This window comes from Musca autumnalis, unplaced genomic scaffold, assembly GCF_047663935.1.
Source record: "Musca autumnalis isolate F117 unplaced genomic scaffold, ASM4766393v1 scaffold_1, whole genome shotgun sequence".
NCBI classification, from domain to species: domain Eukaryota; kingdom Metazoa; phylum Arthropoda; class Insecta; order Diptera; family Muscidae; genus Musca; species Musca autumnalis.
The window spans coordinates 276,553,710-276,570,859 of NW_027411644.1; the positions used below are offsets into that span (position 1 = coordinate 276,553,710).

The window sequence follows — 17,150 nt, forward strand, 5'->3', positions numbered from 1 at the left end:
GTCATACATTTTTTGGATTTTGTTTTTTTATGTATGTGTGTGTGTGCGAGTGTGTATGTATGTTCTTTTAAAAGGCAATCTTATGACGAATATTTGATATGAATAAAACATTAGAATAGTTGAACTCGTTTTGCTTTTAGTGGCTGCAACAGAAACAGCAGCAGCAGCTACATTTCAAGCGTCCTCTATTATATGTATTTACACGACACAAACATACGCACTCACATACATACATACGTACAAACATTTGTTCATCCATTCATTGAGTCAGTCAGAGTTATTCGCTCATATGTCAGATGCATCATGGGTAGGTACAACATGCATCCCTATAATGAGGAAATTCTAACAAAGTTGACCCAAATCCTTGTACACTTGTAGTGACTGGCGGGTGGGAAGTTCTATTGTGTGCCCGCTCTTGTGAACTAGTGTGTCTTACACATGTTTGTTTGTATGTGTGATTGTTTCGTTTTTGAATGCGGTTGAGCTTGTACAGAGATTTGGATGCATTAACAACTAAACGGAATCAAAACTAAATGTACACAGAAAACACACAACACCACATCATATTCTCTAAGTAATACAAGGCCGGACGATGGTGATGCACCATAACAACAAAACAAAAAAACCCTCCCAAATATGCTTGACAAGGATGAACAGTAGTTGTCTATAACCTCCTTTACTCAACTCTCATGTCGTCTTATGCGAGAATTCTAATCTTCTAGGATCTAGGATAGATTTGTTCTAAAGATATTTTCTCGTTTCAAATATTTGCAGGATTTTTTATTTGTTCTGCCTGGCCTTATGGTTTATTGGCAGTTTTGTGGGTGGGGTGTCAAAGTCATAAAGTACGCCTTCGCTTTTAATTAAAATGATTTGACTATTTGACAATTTCACTTACCTTTCTTCGTCCACAACAAAGCATTCTTCGCGCACGCGAATGTCCTGTAGCTGCTTTCAATCGAGTAAACTTCTTCTTCCACTGCATTTAGTGGTGTTGGTAACGTGATGACGACGACGACACGACGGCGTATTTGTGGCACGTTTCGGTTGTACACAATGTTGAGTTGAGCTGCATTAATGATGATACATGTGTTTGTGTGCTGATGCTGCTGCTATATGTGAATGTATGTGTGGCTGTTGCAATTTTACTAGTCCATCGATTATGACCACCAACGACGAAATACATTCAAAAAACTTCTCCTGCGAACATGACATACTACGTATGTGTATGTGGTGACTGACTTACTGACTGGTTAGCTTACTGATGGGTGTGGGGTGGGGAAAGTTAAAATTACCGCGTAGCCACAACAACACACAGCCCTACATCAGTGAAGATAGTTGGAGATTTTGGTTGTCATTTCTTTAGCAGGCCTAGTTTCCATTGATTGTAAAATTGTAGTTTTTGTTGCCTGTTCTCAGATTTGGTAAATGATCCACTGATTCGTTGTTGACATCACGTTGCATTGAATGATTGAATGCGGTTCTTGTTGTTGTTGCTGCTGCTGCGTGTATATCTGCAAGGAAGAAAAAAATTAAAAAAATAAATAAACCATAAAGCTTAAGTAAATATTTAAAGGCATGTACATATGTATGCGTAACTGTGTGTATTTGTATTAAGAAAATATTTAAATTAATTAAGAATGCATGTCAAATTTTTGATTATTAACAATGACCACAATTCTGTAATTCTCATTAATATATTTTAAAACAGACTTGAAATTAATAACGTATGATGTTGAAGTCCTCGGTGTTGGGATGGATAATTTCGTAAATCTGTACACCTTATAACAGAAGGAACAAGTTTGCAGAGATATAATTAAAACAAAAACGTGAAACAAGCTAATGTTTTAATCATCGGTTTCTCAGTACAATAACAATTTGAGACACCCCAAATTACCCATTACAATGTAATGTAAACAAACTGTCTTGTATAATACTTTTATTTGAAACAAGTAAAAAAGTAGCAGTCGGCTTTGCCGATAGATATATGTATACCCTAAGCCTATGTAAATTGAAACTTTCATCTACGGACAGATCGAATCTATTTAGGATCTTTTCAGACTTTTGTGGCCCTTTTTGAGCATTTGAACTTGCCGACAGAAATGTGGATTAGGATTAAAGTTCAAAAGTGTTGCGGAGGAGGTACTTGAAGCAATGCACTGACATAGTCCATTATGGCAGTCATATCTTTTCGATAGATATCTGCCATTTGTGGGTCATCGTATAAATTTTGTGCCATTATGCCAGGATGCATTGACTTGTCCACGGAAAGCATAATATCTCTATAAACAGGACCACAAAGAACAGCATCGGTATATTTCCAAAAGATCTTCGAACAGACCGACCCTAAACTCCAATTAGACACAAATGTTGAACTTTTATGGGGAAGGTATCCTAAGGAGAAAACCGGTATGGGTTATTAGGAGATCCAAAGTTTGGACCAAATTGGTTGCCCCGTTCAAAAGATACAGTGCATATCATTTTAGTGACATGTTTTTAAATATTGGCGGGAAGTACCGGAAGTTGTGGACCCGTATTGCCCATCTTCGAACTTAAACTAAGTTTGAACAAAATATGACGGAAAGCCAAATTTTGCACCAAATCGGTTGATCAGTTCGAGAGTTATCGTGCTCTCCAGCCACTACATATGGTACCATAGGAGTTTTTACACCTTTCGGGTTGTTTTCTCAAGAAGTATAACTTGCCCCTGAAAAAAACTTTTTACCGTCTTAACTGAGACAGCGAATGCAAGTTGCTTCAACACAAATCAAAGTCTTTCGAGAGCAGGTCTTTAAGTGAATTTATCCTAAATTTTGTATGGGATGTTCTCAAAGGAAGGGACAAATATAGTCCATATTCGACCCTGATCTATATATGGTTGATATATTAGGATGTGTAAAGTAGAGTAAGACCAAATCGGTCACTTTCTTCAAGGGTTATCGTGATCACAATTTTTCCGAACATTTTTGAACTTTTGTGGGGGAACGAACGAGTGGACCGATATAGCTTATCTTTACACTTAGTCTAAATTTTGAAAAAATTTTGGACAGAATCGGCAGATCCGTTCGAGAGTTATCTTGCGCTCCAACCACTACGCACAGTGTCATAGGGATTTTTTGCAACTTTCTGCTATTTTCTCAGGAAGTATGGACTTTGTAACGTGGTTTTGTCGTAGGCTGGGGTAGACTTAGTCATGTCCAGGGTCGCCCACTAAACCTTACGGAATAATAAGACGAGTAATCTTCCATTCCTGGGGGGTTTAATCGGATATTTATTGATGTAAAACTAATTTATAATCTACTGATGTTTAAATACGATAAGAAGGATAATTGGCTGGGGATCGGCTACTTGGATTCAGTAAATGATTTGATGATGGTCGCGAACGCGGTGATACGCCATTCGGTAGTTGGCGCTCTGAAGATAATCAGGAACTCGGTGATTCGCAGTTCGGCTGTAGGTGGCGATTCGTGTTGTAGATGTTCGGCTACTCGGGGTTCGTATGTCTTCGGTCACTCGATGATTCGTGTTGTGGATGTTCGGCTACTCGGGGTTCGTATGTGTTCGGCCACTCGGTGACTCGTGTTGTAGATGTTCGGCTACTCAGCGTTCGTATGTATTCGGGCACTCGGTGATTCGGTGTTCAGGGTTCGGACATTCGGTGATTCGTGTAGTAGATGTGCGGCCACTCGGAGTTCGTATGTGTTCGGCCACTCGGTGATTCGGTGTTAGGGGTTCGGCCACTCGGTGATTCGTATTGTTGCTGTTCGGCCACTCTGTGTTCGTATGGTTGCTCGGGCTCTCGACACTCGTGTTGTAGGGGTTCGGCCACTCGGTGATTCAGCACTCGGTTCGGTTGTTCGGGTCGCGGTTAGTTATTGTTAGTTCTAAATTAACCTCTACAGTATACTACGAGTACTGACTAGTGGAACAACACCCGCAGGTGGAGTGGAACAACACCCGAAGGTGGAGTGGAACAACATCCGAAGGTGGAGTGGAACAACACCCGAAGGTGGAGTGGAACAACACCCGAAGGTGGAGTGGAACAACACCCGAATGTGGAGTGGAACAACACTCAAAGGTGGACTGAATGTATTAGCCACCGCACAAAGGGGGAGCTCTCAAAAATACTTCCCAACACTCTGTACACTCCCGTGTAAGTTGGCGGACTACGAATACTTAGTTGTACTCAAGCACGTGTGACTAGCTCCCTGCAGTAGCAAGCCTGTCGTTCCCACAACAAACTTGCCCCTGATAAAACTTGTACCGTCGTATGCGGGGCAGCAAATACAAGTTGTTACAACAAAAATCAAAACGATTCGAGAGCAGGTCCGAAACTGAACTTTTCCAAAATTTTGTGGGAGAGGTACTCGAAGGAGTGGACCGATAGAATCCAAATTGCAACCTCATCTAGGTCTGGTAGACATTTCACGATGTGCAAAGTATTGACCAAAGAGTTATCGTGTCCCCAATTTTTGCGAACATTTTTGAACTTTTGTGGGGGAGGTACCCGAAGGAGTGGACCGATATGGTCCATCTTCGAACTTAAACTAAGTTTAGGCAAAATATTACGATACCCAAAATTTGGTTGGAATCGGTTGATGCGTTCGAAAGTTATCGTACGCACTGGACAACCAGACAGACAGAAAGACGGACTCACATTGCTAAATCAACTCCAAATTGTCTGAAACGGATTTGGTCTAAACATACTTTGGGTCTAAAACCATTATTTCGATGAGGCAAATTTTGCCTGTATGAAAGTGTATATACCCTCGTTAGCACGCACAAACCACAAATACATATTTTTTTCATATAGAAGACCTCAGGTCTTCATATAGACGACCTCAGGTCTTCATATAGAAGACCTCGGGTCTTCATTTAAAAGGCCACAGGTCTTCATATAGAAGACATCACGTCTTCATATAGAAGACATCACGTCTTCATATAGAAGACCTCACGTCTTCATATAAAAGACCAAATGTCGTCATATAGAAGACCACCGTGCTCCATATAGAATACCACCGTCCATCATATAGAAGACCACAGGACTTCATATAGAAGACATCCGAACTTCATATAGAAGATCACCGGTTTTCATCTAGAAGACCTCAGGTCTTCATATACATAGATTACCTCAGGACTTTGTATATGTGACCTTAGGTCTTCACATAGAAGACATCAGGTCTTCATATAGAACACCTCAGTACAGAACACCTCAGTTCTTCATATATATGACCTTAGTTCTTCATACAGAAGACCTCAGGTCTTTATATAGAATACTTCAGGTCTTCATATATAAGACCTCAGGTCTTCATATAAAATACCACAGGTCTTCATTTAGAAAACCTTAGGTCTTCATATAGAACACCTAAGGTCTTCATATAGAAGACCTCAGGTATTCATTTAGATTACCTCAGGTCTTCATACAGAAGGACACCGGCCTTCATATAGAAGACCACCGGTCTGCAGATAGAAGGCAACCAGTCTTCATAAAGAAGACCTCAGGTCTTCATACAGAAGTCCTCAGGTCTTCTTACAGAAGACCACAGGTCTTCATATATATAAGAACTCAGGTTTTAATATAGAAGACCAAATTTTGTCATATAGAATACCACCGTCCATCATATAGAAGACCACAGGACTTCATATAAAAGACCTCCGACAATCATATAGAAGAGCACCGCTGTTCATATCGAAGACCTCAGGTCTTCATATAGAAGACCTCGGGTCTTCATAAAGAGGATCTCAGTAGTGGAATTCTGTAACTCATTTTTCCTTGTTACCGACAAATATCGGTAAAATTAAAATGCTTATAATTCCGGTAATTAACTATTTTTTTCGGTAAGTTAACAACCAAAATAAAGGTGTTGTTGATCCTACCGATAGCAACAGTGCTGTCAACTTTTATTGATACTTTTCATCCATAATTTTCCCTTTTAATGTTACCGATTTTTGTCGGTAACTCAAAAAATGAGTTACAGAATTTCACTACAGAAGATATCAGGTCTTCATAGAGTTAAAAGGCCACAGGTCTTCATATAGAAGACTACAGGTCTGCATATAGAAGACTACAGGTCTTCTTCAGGTCTTCTATCGAAGACCTCAGGTCTTCACTTAAAAGAGCTCAGGTCTTCATACAGAAGACCACAGGTTATCATATTGAAGCCCGCAGGTGTCACATAGAAGACCACATGCCTTCATTGTCATAAAAATATCCTGTGTCCTTTTATTACTTTGTGAAAAGCCTATCAGATTCTAAATATTCCTACTTTGTTACAAATCCAAAATAATCAATTTGTCATCAACGAATAAAATCATCTACGAAACCAAAAAAAAATTCCATGACCATGTTATCATCGCAGCCATCTGCATGACAGTTTACAACTTTGGAACATTTTCCGCCAATTTAGAAAACAATGTATCACTGAATACCTCCCATGTGCATGTTCTCATGCAACAATAATTCGTAAATGCAGCAGCAGCAGTTAGACAACATTGTTGCCGTCGTCGTCACGGTCAATAGTTCTAAGAATTTATCTAAGGAAAAGCAAACAATTCCCAATACATAAGTAACTAGGTCTGATGTCACTCGTAACATTTCTGCCATCACCAGCAACCAACCAACAACAATATTACCAACAGAGATGATGATGGAGATGGTGATGGCAATGATGCATTCATCGAACTGTCTGACCCAAATGATGTAATTCCAGTTAGTAAAAAAAAACCCAACTATTAGGAGGTTAAATTTTCAATGACTAGTTGTTTTATGGTCAGTAGTAAAACACAACAACACGAAGTAGACAATGTTCAGGAAATGAACTTCTGGGCCAGTTCGTTCTTGTTGTTGTTGCAATGCATTTGCATCGATATTAGGACTTGTGAGTACGGTATGTGTCCTTTTTGTAATGAAATGTAATAGCCATTCCGTTCGGTTTTTGTTGTAGCAATAACCAGTACTGCAATCATAAAAAGTTGTCAATAAAATTTTACTACACTCAATGAACATTGGGAGGTTCTGTTGTGTTTTTTGAAATAGGTTAACGTTCGTAATTTAATTTTACATATGTATGTATGTATGTATGTATGTATGTATGAATATTATATTTGGTTGAGTTTTAGAGTAATTTAAACATGTGTATGTTACTATTCATGACAAGTAAACCGGGTGCAGATTCGCAGATCATGTTATTATACTCATATACCATGATCTGCGAATCTGCACCTGGAATGTTCGGACTCTTTACAGACAAGGAAATACGATTGATTGGGAAACCCGCCACAACAACACCTAAGATGACGCATTGTATTGTAGCTGCCATGTCACAAAGCATGAATTTGATTGCGGATATGTAGTAAGTCAGAGGTTAGCACATTTGGTATCCAGCTTCACACCTGTGAATGAAAAACTAAGCTAAAATTCGGATAAAAGCTAAAATTTAACATGAGTTTTATTTGCACTCATGCTACCACTGAAGACAAGGACGAGCAGACCTCAGATATATTTTACGAGCACTTAAAGCACATATTACCGGTGTCCTGCCCACGACATTGAAAATATTCTAGGCGATTTAAAAGCCAAAATTCGTTGGTGCAATAGTCGGAAAATCCGCAGCGGCAAAAACATGGTGGTTAACAGATTTAAGAATTCGTTCGTTTAAAAATCAAATTGATCACCTTGTGATAGATGGAAGACAGTCATCAAGCGTGTTGGATGTACGATCGTTCCCAGGAGCAAACATCGACTCGAATCACCACCTTGCTGCAGCAAAGGTACGTGCCCGATTAAATCTAGCAAATAAAATACAAACAGACACAACACGGAAGTTGTTGCAATCACAAGAGATAGCCACAGCATATTCCACTCAACTCGAACAATTAATTAAACGAAGCACTCCTCGTCTCGATAACATACCAGCACAATTACAAAATATTTCCCATTCCATGCAAACAGCCACAAAATCCATACTTGCATCTCAAGGACCTCCATCAAGGAGCCCATGGTATGACAAGGAGTGTTGTGCTGCTACGGAAGAAAAAATGTGGCATAGGGGCTACTCTATAATCAGTAGCAACGCGTAGAGCAAGAGAGATCTATCGGGAGAAAAGGAAAGAGAGGAGAAACGTATTTTTCGCAGAAAAAAGGAGGAAATGGAAAAGCGGGAGTGTGAAAAAATCGAGATGTACAGGAGCCAGAATGAAGTCCGAAAATTCTATCAAAGAGTGAAATATCAAATTGATGGCTTTGGTACAGGCACATCCTCCCATTGAGACCAGCTAGGTAATTTGGCAAGTGATACAGTTAGTGTGGTCAGGATATGAAAAAGCATTTTTCCAAACTGTTGGTATCCAATACCACGTTGATACCACAGATCCAATCTCTAAAGATGGTATTGAATGTATACCGTCCGGTCAAGATGAGGTAAAGACAGCAATAAGCCGGCTGAATTATAATAAGGCAGCAGAAGCCGATGACTTTTCAGGCGATCTGTTCAAAACCGGAGGCGGCACGCTGATAAAGTGTATGAATCAGCTAATTAGCACCATTCGGCAGGAACCTAAGCATCCTGCGTCCGTCCACAAGAAAGAAGGACATACCGTGTGCTCTAATTATAGGGGCATATGTCTGCTCCCTATTGCTTATAAGATAGTGTCAGGGATATTGTTCGAACGACTAAAGCCTGTGGTCAACGAAATAATTGGGATATACCAAGGCGGCTTTAGTCCTAGCGAATCTGCCATTGACCAGATATTTACTCTGCGGAAAATATTGGAAAAGACCCAAGATATGCAGATCGACACTTACCATATTTTTGTAGAGAATAAAGTAGCCTTCGACAGTTCTATATATTCAAAGGTATTCTAAGCCATGTCCGAATTTGGTATTCCTGCAAGCCTTATTAGGCTTTATAGGATAATGCTAATTGATACCCAATCCTCATGTAAAATAGGAAAGAATCTCTCTGAATAGTTTAATATCAAAAATGGTTTCAGACAAGGAGACAGCCTTTCGTGTAAACTATTCATAGTTTACCACTGATCAGGTCTATCTCGTTATATGTGGTCAACAATGTTTCTTTATCTGCACCCCAAGTACTGCCAGCTAAACACGTGAAGGCTTTGTTTCTACATCTCAGCTTAACCCAGATAGATCTGGCATGCGTGGACGACGTGAACATACTGTCGAATGTGCCCACTAGAATTTTGGGGTTAGTTAGTGGCCCGAATTCTATTACCATCGACCAGGACATTCAACTCTATGTTCTACTCCCCAGTCCATGTGCTGAATAGAGGTGGCCTAGACTTAAAGGCTGATACATATTTCAAACGGTAAGATCTAATTAATAGGTGTTCAGCTTTCCGCAAATGACATTAGGGAAAGTACTCGACCCCATGATCTTATAGTCATCCGCATTGGAAACGATTTCAATGACGTCTGGCGAACTCGCTATTTGACTACTGAATTCCGCATACTATTGGCGTTCCACATAAAATTATTTATGCGGAGGTTATTCAACTCGATGCCTTGAAAACCCCTCAATGGCTTTTAGTAACTCGAGCGCCAACAACACTGTCACATCGCACGGCTTGTTCTGGTTGAGCCCTCGCTGTGCATTGCTGTGCAGTGCTGTGCTGCTGATGATCCGCAATTGTAAAGCTATTTCTGATGGTAGGAAGGAGTAAAGCTTAAAACGCGAAATCGATTACGATACGATTCACCTTTACTGGCACCCTTGCCTGGCTTCATTAACGGGACATCCCTGGAAATTTTCCAGGCTTCGGTTACGATGTGGCTGGCTAGCGACTCGTTGAGAACTTTCGTGAGATACTATACCCCCACTTCATCCATCTGTTTGAACATTACAATGGATATGCCTTCATATATCGACATACCTAACGCGTTCCTCATGGTATTTGCAACATCATCCATTGTAAATTGTGGCGATTCCTACTCGGCCGGAAGAGATCTAATGCGACGTGCTACTCTTCACTCCCCTGTCACTCCCGGAGTACTCGACAAATTGTTGTTAAAATAATTTACGCACCTCCTCGAATAAGTCAGCGTAACCAGCGCCAAACATGACTGAGGTTCTATCTGTGTTCTTTCCAGGGCTAAAGAGTGACTTAAGCCTTACCCACAATCCTCTAATGCCATCCTCTAAATGCTATTAACCTTCCAGCGTTAGCTCCATAATTCTGGGTTCAATAGTGTTGGCTCGACGAAGCTGATCACTCTCAGTTGCTAGTCCCGCCGCCTCTGCTGGGAACTTTGGTCTCACTTCGAGTATTTGACCAGCACGTTATAGCGAGCGGAACAACCTTTTTGGTACCCGAACTTCAGAAGGGTTGGGCAGTTCTCTGAAGCGGAACTCTCTGAAACTGGGGGCAATTATCTTGCGCATGATTGATGAAAGTCCGGCGTTCAGAGATGGCGAAGTTGAACAGTCTGCTAGTGAAGACGTTGAAGGAAAAAAGAATGACCCAAGAGAAACGACGGCTTGACGTCATTTGTCAGATCAAGTGACACGATGTTTAGGTATGGCAAACCGTGCCATTCTCCGTTAATTCTGGTAGGGGCCTCATCAGTGACCATGCAAAACGTACAGCTATCAATCTGCACATCCATCATTATACCCCTCCGGTTATTACCTGAGACCGAATAACACAATTCATGTTGTGTATTAAAGTCCTCATAAAACCATACGGTTATGATAGTGCAAAAGCTGGCTAATGTGGGGGTTATAACTGGAGTTCAGCTATTTATTGGTAAGCAACTCTCCTCAAAACTACTTGTATGCAAGGCGGCGGGTTTTTTGAAACAGGATTGATCCGGAACCTAACTACATCTGCACATACCTACTACATACATACTCAGTGCACATACCCAACAAAATTACTTATTACAAAACCCCTTACTAACCCATTATTTTAACAATGGTCCTGAATACAACGATATCATTCTTTGTGGGCAAGTCCATACTTCCGGAGCTAATGGCGCAAAATTTTCTAAAAGTTCTTACTGTGACTTAATAAAATGAGACGAGAGAACGAAAAAATTATAAGCAATTCATGACCAGGTTTTAATCTGAATGTAAGGCAACATTTTAAAGTGCTTCGTGAATCTTGAAGTTTGACCGCCAGTTGTAAAGCTCAAGAAAAGCAAATGTTCATGATATTTTTTCCAAGAAAAGTACGAAACATTTTTGGTAGATTTTTTTCTTCATCTGAAAGATCTGCTTTCTTAAGAAGTTTTATGGCAAATGGCCGTTTACAAAACCATGTTTTCTTATCAAGGACATCAAAATTTAGTTCTTCATTGATCGATTTTGCAAAAAATTATAAATTTTACGGAAATGGTGGCCGCCAGATCAAAGAACAAGAAATCAAAATGATCACGTTGTGATAGATGGAAGACATGCATCAAGCGTGTTGGATGTACGATCGATCCGAGGTGCAAAAATAGACTCGGACCACTACCATGTTGCAGCAAAGGTATGTACCAGATTAAACGTAGCAAAAAAAAGTGCGAACAGACACAACACGGAAGTTGGACATCGGTAAGCTGCAATCACAACAGATAGCCATAGCATATTCCACTCAACTGGCCCAACTGCTTAATCAAAGCACTCCTCGTCCCGATAACATATCAGGACAATGTTATGCAAACAGCCGCAAAATCAGTACTTGGATACCAGAGACTTTCACCAAGGAATCCATGGTATGACCAAGAGTGTCGTACTGCTACCGAAGAGAAAAATGCGGCATATAGAGCTAATTTATAATCAGTAGCAACGCGTAGCGCACGAGAGAGATACAGGGAGAAAAGGAGAGAGGAGAAACCTCTTTTCCGCAGGAAAAAGAGAGAGAGAGCTGGAAAAGCGGGAGCGTGAACAAATCGAGATGTACAGGAGACAGAATAAAGTCCGAAAATTCTACCAAAGAGTGAAACATCAAAGTGATGGCTTTGGAAATGACACAGCCTCCTGTAGAGACCAGCAAGGTAATTTGGTAACTGATACAGATAGTGTGCTAAGGCTATGGAAAGAGCATTTTTCCAAACTGTTGGTATCCAATAATAGCGAAGTCGACGAAGATACCACAGATCCAATCCCAGAAGATGGTATTGAATGTATACCACCCAGCCAAGTTGAGGTAACGACAGCAATAAACCGGCTGAAGAATAATAAGGCAGTAGGAGCTGATGGCCTACCAGCCGAGCTGTTTAAAACCGGAGTCGAAACGCTGATAATGTGTATACATCAGCTTGTTAGCTCCATCTGGCAGGAAGAACGTGTACCCGACTATTGGAACCTGAGCATCCTGTGTCCCGTCCATAAGAAAGGAGATAAGACTTAATGCTCCAACTATAGGGGCATAAGTCTTCTCCCTATCGCCTACAAGATAGTGTCAGGGATATTGTGCGAACGACTAAAGCCCATGGTCAACGAAATATTTGGACCATACCAATGCGGCTTTAGACCTGGCAAGTCCACCATTGACCAGATATTTACCCTGCGGCAAATCCTGGAGAAGACCCAAGAGAGCAGCCTTCGACAGCCCGCTACGTTCAAAAGTATTCCAAGCAATGTCTGAATTTGGTATCCCCGCAAAGCTCATTCGTCTTTGTAAAATGACTATTTGACACAAGATCTTCAGTTAAAATAGGAAAGAACCTCTCCGAAGAGTTTTGTACGAAAAGAGGTTTCAGGCAAGGATACAGCCTTTCGTGTGATCTAGAAAAGGTTATACGAGAGCAAACGTCAAAAGCTGATGGTGTCGACGCGCAATGCGTCCATTGAGATCGGACCAACTGTTGAAGTTGGTTCCTATAATTTTGAGGTAGTAAAAGACTTCGTATACCTCGGCACCACCGTAAACACAACAAACAACATCAGTTGTGAAATAAAAAGAAGAATTGTATTGGCCAACAGATGCTACTTTGGCTTAAGTAAGCACTTCAAAAACAAAGCCACAACTTGTCAAACAAAAATAACGCTTTACAAAACACTGATACTACCCGTGCTGATGTATGGTTCCGAAGCCTGGGTATTTGCGCAAGCAGATAAGGCAGTGATTGGCGTGTTTGAGAGAAAAATTCTTCGAAAGATCTACGAACCGATCTGCGTTGACGGTGAATATCGACGTCGTATGAACCACGAGCTGTATCTGCTATACAACGACATCAATATAGTTAAACGTATCGAGATGCAGCGATTGCGTTGGCTGGGCCATATAATAAGAATGAGCGATGATGAACCCGCTAAAAAGGCTTATAAATTCGAGCCACATGCACGCATAATTGGCAGGTCAAAGAATAGATGGCGCAAACAAGTGGATGAAGAGATGATATGGCGCGGTATTCCAAAAAGCGAAGCACTAAACAGAGAGAATTGGAGATCTTTTCTTAGTTCGGTCTATGGAACAAATGTTCTGTAATGGGCCAGCTAAGTAAGTAAGTATCCCCCGTTGATTACCAAAGAAATTATTCTCTCAAATAGGCTAATGCAAAAAACCCACCAAATTCTCTCTCATTTATTTTGGGAGAGAATTATTAAGGTAGATGTATGAGCATTTTGTTACAACAATATCAAAAAGGGTTTGCAAACATTAATAATTTTCTTATTTTGTTAGCACAATTTCATTCCGAAATTATTATTTAATGTATTGTTCAACAAATTCCACAAATATTTACATTTTGCATTCATGATTTTGTTTCTTAGTTCTTGCTTTCAAATAAACACATTTTTTTACATCTACATACGTTCATAATATTCCCTGAAGAACTAATAGGTTTTCATAGTTCGATTACCGGTTACTCTTCGATTTCATTTGATCAACGATTTCGATCGAATCTCGTCATGCCGTGTTTTTGCTTTTTGAAAAATTTTGGTATCCAGAATTTAATGTTACATTTCTGTAATGTAGAAAAATTTTGCCCGAAAAAATAACTCGACTCCGACTTCCAAACTCTGGTCGAAATCTTGTTAATCGTAATATTTCTTCCAAACGTACATCAAGAATGTTTAAAACGGACAATTCTTTCAAGCGCCTCTCTCGCGAATATTAAAAGAAATTCACTTAAATGCAATTTAATTACTAATGGAACATAGTTTCAAAATTTCGACGAGGGTCGTGATTAATACACACAATCTATAATCAAACGACATCTTAAATTAAATCTCTCCAATTTGCATTAACAATTGTGGTTATCTTACAAAGTTTAGAGAGAAAAACTTTGATTTCCTTCCCCCTTAACCTTACAAAATGCATGGGCAATTTTCCTTCGAGACATCCTTGTATCCAATTTCAATTTATTTTGTTTTGTTTTTTTTCTGATAATTTTCTTCCTTATCGTCTTCTACATGACCTCAAGAATGACCTTTGTTTGTCTAGATGACTGAAAAAATAACGACGACATAATTTCTAAATTAATATTTTGTTCGTCCTTTTTTGTTTTGTTTTTTAGCTATTAATAATTTAATCCTTTTATTTCAAGTGTATGAATAATGTAGACGATAAACGTTGATGTTTGATGATGGTGAACAACAAACAATTTTCGATAACGCTCTCATAAGTTCTATCGATTCTAATACATTATGGCTGATTAATAATTCCCACTCAACACCCACCCTACGAAAGTTTTACGATAGACTACACTGAATGACACTGGCTGGATGGCTGTGACACTTCTGTTTTGAGCACAAAACAACGACATAACTCACCACCGCGCCCACCCAAAACCCCAGTCAGCACCCTTGCAAGTGTAAAACACGAAACATTGCTGCAGTCGATACTTCATACTCGTTTTTTTTTTTTGTTTTGTTTGACATACAAGCTCTAACCCTTAACATATGTATGTGTGTTGGTGTGAACGTTCGTGTGTGTAACTAACTGCTGTCTGTGTATGTGTCCGTCCTGTTTTTTTGCTGTCGTTTTTTCCTATATGTCACCCTCGTTCCAATAATGCATTCCGGCAAACTAGACATCATCGTTGTTGTCGTCGTCGTCATCATCGTCATTGTATTGAACGGACGGACGGACATGGCTATATCGGCGTTGAACGGATGAATGATGTAGTATGTCATGGATGCAAGACTGTCTCATACCACTTCGTTATCATTACATTTTTGTCGTGTTGTTTTTGTTGGGATTTTTATGACTAAGAAAAACATTATCGCATCAAAGAGGTGGTAGTGGCGATGGTGGTTGCATATTTCCTATACTCCACCAACCACCACCAATAATCTGTCATAGACAATGTGTAATAGTGCTGCAAATATTGATTATTAATACCCGAATAGTTAGTTTTAGCATGAATTTTGTTTTAAATATCAAATATTATCCACTCTTTATTAAGGGTGCGAGAACTTCATAGATATGAATGTGCATTAATATAACTACTTATGCACATTTGTAATTGCAAATCTTTTCGTATTCAAAATATTTAATGTAGGCGGTAAATCGGACGAATACATTGGAAAAACTTCCCTTATAGGAATTCCGCTTATCAGAAGACATTTTCAAAAGAAATATTCCCTCATAAATCTGTTTATTATAACTTTTATTATTATTATTACACTATGCAACACTGAAAATGCAAAAAACTTCTAGTATGCATTTTTTGAAAGTACATATTGAGACTACAAAAACCCTAGTAGGGTTTTGTCCTGCCAGATCCAGTTCAGTTTTATGGCCTCATCTAAACCGGGCTAAAACTGCAGTTTTTTGTATTTATCGGGCCTTTATCTCAGAAACGATTAAGAATTTGAATTTATTATCACTATCATTATAATTATAATTGTATTGACCACACTTATGTCACATTATCCAATATAAATTGCTGAAATTTGTTTTCTTGTTAAATTTGCTCGACATTGAAAAAAGATCCCTTTAAAAATATTCATTATATAAAAGACCTTTTGGAAGGTATCACTGTGTGTAATTTTTTGAGTCATGTTTTATTAACCATATTCTGACTCCACAATGTTATAGAACACTGAAAATGAGAAGACACGTGTCTCGCCGTTTTTCCCTATCTCATCAACTTTCGCGGTTATAGGCCTCCATAGGTTTGAGGCTTTGATGTAAAAAGGGTCATATAGTCAGGGCTTTATCTTCCAAAGCGTTAGGAAATTTGAATTTATCTCAGAGGCAAAGTTGTAGCTCTTGTCTTAGAGAACAAAAATTGTGAACACATATAACCCATCAAACTTCATCTGCAAAGTCAAAATCGCCATGTTCAAATTTCTTTTAAAATTTTTCTCAAGTTTTGTTATACAGCTATCAAACCGATCAAATTTGATGCAAACAACCAACTACAAAAATGTACCTCACATCATCATTCTAGAATATACGAATCCTGAAGGAACAGGTTTTAATGGTCAAAATAGCAAAACAATTGCGATTTTTATCCTCTTTTCTCGGCTTCTGCTCTGAAAATATCCAATTTTTATAATTTTTCTCCGACTTTGGTCCAAATATACGCAACCGCCCAAAAATGAAGGATACAGTCAACTACAAAAATGTACCTTAGATTTCAACAAACAAGTTTCTAGAATAAATGGAGATTCTAGGAACGATTTTTCAAGCTCAAAATTCCATTATTTTAGATCATTCTTTCCTGTTCAGTTCCGTAAATAACAAACCTTTCAAATTTCCTTGAGTTTTTAACAGTTTATTTCCAAACCTGAGCAGGGGGAATGTTAAAAAAATTTAATTGTTCGTGAATTTCAGCCCTAAGAATCATTCCTAGAATCTTCAGATGTTCTAAAAAGTTGTTTATTGAAATCTTAGGTACATTTTTGTAATTGACGGTATCCTCAATTTTTGGGCGGTTGCGTATCTTTAAAAAGTATAAAAATTGAATATTTTCAAAAGATTTTTGCTATTTTTACTATTAAGAACCGTTAATAGACATTTCGCATATTCCAGAAAGTTGTTTATTGATGCCTGTACTACGCTACTGTGGTTGATTGTTTTCTTGAATTTTGAACGGTTTAATATCTATGGAGCAGAATCCTAGAAAGGAGGATAAAAATCGCAATTGTTTTGCTATTTTGACCATTAAGATCCGTTTCTACAGAGTTCGTATATTCTAGAAAGATGTTTATTGAGATCTGAGGTACATTTTTGTAGTTGGTGGTTTACTTTAA

The 17,150-nt window shown here is 39.0% G+C and overlaps 1 protein-coding gene across 3 annotated transcripts in view; it reads right to left on the reverse strand.

Moving 5' to 3' along the window:
- The window catches only part of RhoGAP100F (Rho GTPase activating protein at 100F), a 137,802-nt gene that overhangs the window by 92,162 nt on the left and 28,490 nt on the right, over positions 1–17,150 (reverse strand). For all 3 annotated transcript variants that reach the window (XM_073961248.1, XM_073961249.1, XM_073961250.1), the window contains one exon: positions 899–1,514. In XM_073961248.1, the coding sequence (XP_073817349.1) occupies positions 899–985 (87 nt within the window). In that variant the 5' untranslated portion in view covers positions 986–1,514. The remainder of the gene's footprint in view (positions 1–898; positions 1,515–17,150) is intronic.